Genomic DNA, 7,881 nt, shown 5'->3' with positions numbered 1-7,881 from the left:
ATCTTCTTGAGGATGTGTACATGACACAACCTGGAGGATTTGACATACCAGAAGAAGCCCAAAAAGTATGCAAGTTATAACGATCAATCTATGGATTGAAGCAAGCTTCCAGAAGCTAGAATCTTCATTTTGAGGAAATAGTAAAACAATATGGATTTATTAAAAATGAAGATGAGCTTTGTATCTACAAGAAGGTTAATGGGAGCATGATTTTCTTCCTAATATTATATGTAGATGACATATTACTCATTGGAAATGATGTCCATACCTTTCAACAAGTGAAAACGTGCCTAGGGAAACGTTGTTCTAAGAAGGATCTGGGTGAAGAAACCTATATATTTGGAATTAGGATCTATAGAGATAGATCACAAAACTACTTGGCCTGAGTAAGACTAGATACATAGACAAAATGTTGAGACACTTTAATATGCATGATTCCAAGAAAGGATTATACATATGCAACATGACTTAAGTCTGTAAAAAACACAATCCCCTTCAACTAAGGAAGAGAGGGATCACATGAACAAGATTCCATATGCATCTGCAATAGGATGTATCATGTATGCCATATTATGTACTCGAACAGATGTCTCGTATGCTTTAAATGTAACGAATATGTACTAGTATGATCTCGATCATGCTCATTGGTTTGCTATCAAGAATACCCTTAAGTACTTGAGAAGTACTAAGCGCTCATTCTTGATATATAGAGGTCAAGAAGAGATGTTTGTAATTGGATACACGGAAGCTAGCTTCTAGTCAGACAAGGATGACTTCAGATCACAATTTTGTTATGTATTTTGCTTAAATGTTAGCATTATGAGTTGGAAAAGTTCAAAGAAGGATATAATTGTTGATTCTACAACAAAGGCGGGTATATTGCTGCCTCAAATATAGCAATGGAAGTTGTTTGGATCAAGAAGTTCATTAGTGAACTTGACATAGTCCTTAGCATTATAGATCCTATTGATCTCTATTGTGATAACAATGGTACCATCGCACAAACTAATGATCCTAGATCTCACCAACGATCCAAACACATACTTAGGCGATATCACCTTATTCGAGAGATAAAAGATAGAGTAGATGCAAAGATATGCAAAATACCAACACTTGACAATGTCGTTGACCCACTGACAAAGCTTCTTGCATAGCAGAAGCGTGATGGCCATACTAGATCTATGAGTATTAGGTGTATGCCTGATTGACTCTAATGTTAGTGGACGATTGTTGGTGTAAGCCCTAAAGGACAATAGTTTTATTAGAATTTGGAACTTGTATCGAATTATTTATTAATAATAAAAGGTATTTCTTTGTTATGTTTGTTTTAAAATAATAAAGTTCACAAAATAACTAGTCCGTTTAATGAAACATTAAGTACGACTTAATCATGAGATTCCATTAAACATAAGGACATTATTCTTAAAGTATTTATAGTCAAACTTTATTGTAAAATGAGATAATATTAAACCATCCATACTATTAAAAGTATATATTACAATATTGGAAGGTGTATAAAAAATACACAGAAGGGGTGTGGGAAGTATTCTGTAAGAGTGTTGGTAGCAATATACATCTAGTTTGCAGACTAAAACTCTTCGTAGTGAGTATTTTTCACAAACAATGTTGCAGGGTGTAGCTGGTAAATTACAAGGGTGTAGATAGCAATACCGAAAGTTTAGCACTTTTTCTCTGGCGCATACTTCACTCTATTCTATCGGTCCTTTTCTTGTCGAGTGAGATAACAAGGCAAGGAAACAAACATGGCAGCTATTCGGATGATAGGTGAGTAACTATAAATTAGATTCACAATTAAGAACTTCAATTTCGTAACTGATAATTGTTAATTCTCTCAACAAATGCAGATATAGCCGTCAACTTCACAGGTCAGGCATTTTATCAAACACTTTGTGTGCTTCAATAGTAATCATCATATTAACTCAAAATCACTGCAGATGGCATGTTTAAGGGAATCTACAATGGAAAACAATGTCATGTTGCTGATATACCAACAGTTTTGAACAGGGCCTGGGCTGCTGGTGTTCACAGAATCATTGTATAAATTGCATTGCCAGTTTTCATTTCTGCTTTAATCATTCATTAATTATGTATGTTATTTGTGTTGCAGGTAACTGGTGGATCTCTTCAGGAATCAAGGGAAGCTCTTGCCATTGCTGAAACAGATGGTTTGTCATTTCATTACTTTTTGGCTTTAGGGCTTGTTTAAATTGACTTATTTGGTTTAGCTACTGGCATAATCACTTATGATTATGAAAGAGTTTATGAAAACAACTTATGAGTTATGAACTTATGACTCTGTCTATAAGTTTTTTTTTTCACCTTAGTTCAGAAGCTCTTCAGATGAAATTATAAAAACAGTTTATAGTTTGTATGAAAATTGTTTGAATTTGTTTTTTTCTTTTTGTTATAGAAATGCTTATCATAAGCATTTATATTGTAAGCGCTCAATTAAACGTTTATCTAAATAGAATCTTATTGTGATGATAATTTTATGACTGGTCACAGGAAGACTTTTCTGTACAGTTGGTGTGCATCCAACACGTTGCAAGGTTTATTTTCTTTTCTCTTTTAATTTTTAGGGGTATGTTTGGATGAAGTATTTTGGAGGAAAGGGCTTTTTACCTAAATAAAGGAAGCTACAAAATGTTTCTAAAAATGAATTGTGTAATTGAAATGTTCTATAATCTTATATCACGTTATTTCAATTTTTTCAAAATCTCAAATATATAGAAAAATATAGACTTATTCCTCCAAAACTCTCATCCAAACATACCCTGAACTGCATTGGGTCAGATGGAAAATAGTATTTGTAAATGTGACTTGGTGTTTTGATTTAGGAATTTGAGGAGAGTGGAGATCCAGAAAATCATTTTCAAGCTCTTTTGTCATTGGCTAAAGAGGGAATTCAGAAAGGAAAGGTATGCTTAAACTATAGCAAGTAAGAAAATTACTAATCTTATTTTAACTAGATTTTCTTGTGCATGTCAGATCTACATAGATCTAAATCTTGATTTCTTAAGTGGTTTTTAAGTTCTAGACATGTCACAATGTATGTTGTTATGTAGTGGCAGAACTTGTATTCTAGTTCTGAAACGAATGTCCAAGTAAGCAGTTTTAGAAATAACTTTGCGTTCTTCTTTCTTCTTTTCAATTGCAAGGTGGTTGCAGTTGGAGAATGTGGATTAGACTATGACCGACTTCATTTTTGCCCGGCAGAGATTCAAAAGAAGTATGCACAGTTTATCTGTTGCTACATGTGTCACTTTAGAATCTTTTACCCTTACTTCGTGTTACTCTTTTTTTAAATATTAAAATTATTAATGAATTATCTCATTCTTATTCTGATACTAGGTATTTCGAGAAGCAGTTTGAATTGGCATACATCACAAAATTGCCTATGTTTTTGCACATGCGAGCAGCAGCTGAAGATTTCTGTGAAATAGTTGAGAAAAATAAAGACAGGTGTGATTGTTGGATCTCACTATTTTGAAATCGTAAATATTCAAATAATATTGCTTTGGCCTGCGTCTTGTTTAGCCTATCATTTTATTCATTTCGAGAAATGTACTTTGTCGTATTGGTTAGAAAGTACCATTGCCAACCTTAGCTATGTTGTTTACCCTTTCAAGTTTGGGAATTGGGGGGAAAATGGTATAAAATGTCCAACATCTATCAGAACAAGTTGCACCAGGCAGGTTTGTTTGACGATACATGTGGTTCTTTCCAAACTCTTAACCCATCTTTTGAAGGGTTACAAAAATTACCTCGAGGCCTAATCACTTTGGGATGTGAAATGGAGTAATCATTTCTACTTTTGTGACAGGTTCTCTGGTGGTGTCACCCATTCATTTACTGGTACTACGGATGAGTGCGTTAAGCTTCTCTCATTTGATAAAATGTACATTGGTAAATCCATCTTTTCAAGCTTTACTATATTTGCTGCTAACCCACTTTAGAGCACCCTGGCATGTCTAAATTTAGGTGCTGTCTTTTTGAAAATATAATCACAAGTGAACTTTTATCATGCTATTGCAAGCTTCATGAGGCAAAAAGATAAATGCACTTGAGGAAAGCTGTGTTCAAAGTTGTTTTTGGTGTTTTGATATCAAAATACAAAGATAGACATATGAATGGTGTGGAATTGTGATGATTGAATGTTAACATTATAGTTAAATCCCACCCATGAATGATACACATTTTTTGGTACTCTGACAGGCATAAATGGGTGCTCTCTGAAGGCAAATGAGAACCTTGATGTTGTCAAGGGTATTCCTATTGAGAGAATGATGATTGAGACAGACTCACCATACTGTGAAATAAAGAACACTCATGCCGGAATGGGTTTTGTTAAATCTAAGTGGTCTTCTAAGAAGAAAGAGAAGTATGATCAAGAGTGCATGGTCAAAGGCCGCAATGAACCTTGTTTAGTTAGGTAATTTGTATGGTTTCACTTACCAATGTGTAACTATTGCTTCAAGAAATATCTTCTTATTGTTAATCTGTTGCCTTCATTTTCTTAAAAGACTATCCTGGAAATATGTCTGATTGACTGTAATTTTCCAGGCAAGTTCTTGAGGTGGTTGCTGGCTGTAAAGGCATCAATGACACGGATAACCTCAGTAGAACATTGTACCACAACACTTGCAGGTAATATAGCTTGTCTCTGGATTTGTCCATTACTGAATGAACTGATCAGTGATCACTTATTGATCCTATTTATTTGCTTGGAAAACTAAATTACTAGTGGGCTGTACTGATGTATATACTTTTTTCAACAAAAATGACCTTTAAGGGAACTTTTTCTTAAGGCAGATATTAGTATTAATATTTCATTGTGTGGGATTACGTCCCCTAGTTATAAGATGCTAAGAGTTTTTACTGGTGGACTGTTTTGAACCTAGACCTAAACTACTAGTATATAGAATGAAATGAATTGAATGACATGCTGTTTACCTAATAAGCTGGTGTTTGATTCGCATAAAAATTGATTCTTTTAGTATACTATCGTGTGTGTTGCTTATCTATTATATAGTCTGGAGCTCTAAGGAAAATACTGCTTTGCAGGATGTTTTTCCCGCACGACATGGATTCTGCAGCTGATGCTCTTCTAGCTGGCGATAATTCTGCATAAAAAACAGATGACAAACGTGTTGATGGTTTGGCTCTTCTCGTTGCTGTTATTCAAACCTGTTTAGATGCTCAGCTACTCCATCCAACATTTTCTTGGAAGAGCGTATATATAGCATCTTAAGTGAAACTGAAATTGTTTTGGCAGTCTGCCAAGTATGAGTGACAGATTGTTGTATTCTATTTTCACAAACATGTAATATAAAAACCACCTATACTAGAGAAGCCAAAAGATTCCAATAGGCAACTATGTTTTTTTAATTGAGTTATGCCGGTCATGGTTTGTTTCGACCCGTGTTCTCTATTGCCTTGGAAAATTGTACCTATGTTTCTGTGGAAACTAATCAGCACAAGTTCAAAATCGGTGTAATTTTAATGCTTATGTGACTACTCCCTTTATTTAGAACTCTCCATTTGAGATTATACTCATAAAAATGAAAAATCATTTTGCATTCATTTCAACACAAGTTTACACCCTCCAGAGAAGGTATATTTAAATAAATCTTCACTTGAATAAAAATCTTAGCCCATCAAATTCTGGAAGTTTGTTCTTCACAATTACGAACCATATAATTGACATTAACCCCTCATATGTATAGATCTCACAACTGTCTGAAAATCTAGTGTACAAGTCACTTTGACAGATAATATAGTTTAGAGAAAAGAAAAGCTAAATGATGTGCATTTTGCAGGCAAAACTTTGATCAAACATATTTTCTTATGCACTTGCGCTAGACACCAATTCCGAACTATCAACATTGCTTGCTGTACTTTCCTCAATTACTGGAGGAGGAGATGAAGGTGAACTATCAACATTGCTTGCTGTACTTTCCTTAATTACTGGAGGAGGAGAAGAAGGTTTCCTCTCTGCAGCCAAATTCAATCGCAGCGGCCGATCCTGAACCTCCTAAAAATATTGCAAGGAATGTGGTTATATAGTTAGACTGAAATATCATAAGACTAACATGAGATCGCAAAACTAATCTCCCGAAATTGTTCTTACCACGCCGTTCATAGCCTTCAAAGCAGCCTGTAAATCCTCAGCAGTTTCAAAAGTAACGAATCCAAAACCTCGAGATCTTCCATTGTCCTTCTCATAGACGACTCGAGCACCCAATAGTCCCGGCTGTTCAGCAAAGGCATCTCTAAGATTCTGAGAGTCCAGTCCCCAGCCAAGGTTTCCAGCATACATCTTGTGAGGACTGTCTACAAAGCCTTTGTATCCGTTTCTATTTATTTTTCCCATTACTACTACCCTTTCACCTCCTATGGGCACTTCTGGAAAGTTCACCTTAGCACTCCTACCACCAACTTGCTGTAAATAATTATAATCAATAAAAATCAACTTTCAACTAACTATAAATGGATTATTTAGATTAGAAATCTCAACCATGACCAAAACCTTGATGAGCACATACCTTTGATGAACATAAATAAATCAAAACAAACTAATTACAAGCTATTGTAGAAGACTTACAGAACCATCAAACATTTGAATTGCTGCTTTAGCATCTTCAACACTCTTCATTGTAACAAATGCAAATCCTCTACTTCTGGCCGTTACTCGATCATACACCACCTATATAATTCAATCAAACAAAGCACAAAAATATCATATTGAAATAAAATCCACATAAAAAATTGAATTTTCCAATTGAATAGTAAAAAAATCAAATAAATTATCTAAAACAAAATGACAGAAAAAACCTCAACAGAGACGACAGTGCCAGCTTCTGCAAAGATCTCAGACAATTGAGCAGAAGTCATTCGAAACGGCAAATTTCCAACATAGAGTCTTCCATCGGACACCAGAAGATGGCAGCTTCGAAAGCTACTTGTTCCGTCGCTCAACTAAAAGTAGTTGTGGTCTTCAAAGTTGTTATAATCCTCCGCCTCCTCCTCTTCGAGGGAAGAACGTTAAAGTCTTGACAACGACTCCCTTCGTTCCTCCACCGTCAGGCCTTGTTCAACCCAAGACAAATCCAAGAGTGCCTCAACTTCCTCCTTTCATCGGATCCACTCCAGAATTCCATTTAGGCAAACATTCCTTCAGACCTACGTTACTTCCTGCTACCGAATGCAAAGCACATTGCGGTTTCCTGTGATATTATGTACTCAGATCTCTTCAAAAAGATGGGATTGAAAAAAGAAAAGTTGTGGCCCTATTAACGTTCCTATATGTAGGCCGTCAACGACATAATGACTCGCCATTGAGGATACATAGAGTTGATGGTTACTCTAGGGAAGGGAAGAGATACCATGACCATCGTTGATTCTCAGAAGATTTTTTGGGAAAGAAATGCGTAGAAGAAGATAACAGAAGTTGCAGAAGCTCTATAGGGTTTTGCTTTCTTTTTTCAGGGGAGGAAAGGATGAAAGAGAAGAGAGTTGAAGAAAAAGCGTTTAAATAGCCAAAAAGGGAAGAGAACATTTCAAGTTTCCTTCCAATATTTTGGACAAATGTCACGTTCAGATCGATAGTTGGCCCTAAGAGTCATGGGAAAAGATGATAATAATGAAATTAAATGATTTCCTTTTAATTTGATTTAAGTTAATTCACTACTACAAAAAACACATCTAATGTCAGACACGAAATGCATTTAACCTCAGCTACATAGGCGAGGTAACGAAGGGCGTCATGAAAAGTGATAATTTTACCCCTAGATTTCTGAACAATTAAGGGGTAAAGTTATCTGCACATGGGTTCGATACCCAACATTTTCATTTTTTATT

General features: G+C 35.3%; 2 protein-coding genes across 3 annotated transcripts; one reads left to right on the top strand and one right to left on the bottom strand.

Annotated features, from left to right (window-relative positions):
* Positions 1-1,622: 1,622 nt before the first annotated feature.
* LOC127125559 (uncharacterized) lies at positions 1,623-5,538 on the top strand. Its single transcript, XM_051054338.1, has 12 exons — positions 1,623-1,785; positions 1,866-1,886; positions 1,956-2,056; positions 2,129-2,186; positions 2,527-2,570; positions 2,859-2,939; positions 3,180-3,250; positions 3,373-3,483; positions 3,845-3,927; positions 4,237-4,453; positions 4,585-4,668; positions 5,086-5,538. The coding sequence occupies exons 1-12, from the start codon at positions 1,764-1,766 to the stop codon at positions 5,150-5,152; spliced, it is 960 nt and encodes a 319-aa protein (XP_050910295.1). The 5' UTR covers positions 1,623-1,763; the 3' UTR covers positions 5,153-5,538.
* Positions 5,539-5,721: 183 nt separating this feature from the next.
* Positions 5,722-7,595, bottom strand: LOC127125560 (33 kDa ribonucleoprotein, chloroplastic). Of its 2 annotated transcripts, XM_051054340.1 has the most exons (5): positions 6,856-7,595; positions 6,626-6,727; positions 6,152-6,463; positions 6,005-6,055; positions 5,722-5,944 (listed from the first exon to the last, which is right to left on the bottom strand). In XM_051054340.1, the coding sequence occupies exons 1-5, from the start codon at positions 6,913-6,915 to the stop codon at positions 5,867-5,869; spliced, it is 603 nt and encodes a 200-aa protein (XP_050910297.1). In that variant the 5' UTR covers positions 6,916-7,595; the 3' UTR covers positions 5,722-5,866. The 2 variants fall into 2 exon arrangements, with proteins under 2 accessions (XP_050910297.1, XP_050910296.1); XM_051054339.1 differs by having other exon boundaries at positions 5,722-6,055; positions 6,856-7,591.
* Between the last annotated feature and the right edge of the window lie 286 nt (positions 7,596-7,881).

This window comes from Lathyrus oleraceus, chromosome 3 (genome assembly GCF_024323335.1).
Source record: "Lathyrus oleraceus cultivar Zhongwan6 chromosome 3, CAAS_Psat_ZW6_1.0, whole genome shotgun sequence".
NCBI classification, from domain to species: Eukaryota; Viridiplantae; Streptophyta; class Magnoliopsida; order Fabales; family Fabaceae; genus Lathyrus; species Lathyrus oleraceus.
Note: the sequence above shows the minus strand (reverse complement) of the source record. Positions and strands in the feature narration are given on the sequence as shown.

Bases quoted from the DNA above. Each gene is read 5' to 3' on its own strand.
- LOC127125559 (XM_051054338.1), top strand. From the start codon at position 1,764: ATGGCAGCTATTCGGATGATAG. The intron at 2,187-2,526 runs GTTTGTCATTTC...GACTGGTCACAG, and splicing joins TGCCATTGCTGAAACAGATG to GAAGACTTTTCTGTACAGTT. The intron at 3,928-4,236 runs GTAAATCCATCT...GTACTCTGACAG, and splicing joins ATTTGATAAAATGTACATTG to GCATAAATGGGTGCTCTCTG.
- LOC127125560 (XM_051054339.1), bottom strand. From the start codon at position 6,915: ATGACTTCTGCTCAATTGTCTGAGATCTTTGCAGAAGCTGGCACTGTC. The intron at 6,464-6,625 runs GTAAGTCTTCTA...AATTATTTACAG, and splicing joins TTCAAATGTTTGATGGTTCT to CAAGTTGGTGGTAGGAGTGC. The intron at 6,056-6,151 runs GTAAGAACAATT...CAATATTTTTAG, and splicing joins TGAAGGCTATGAACGGCGTG to GAGGTTCAGGATCGGCCGCT.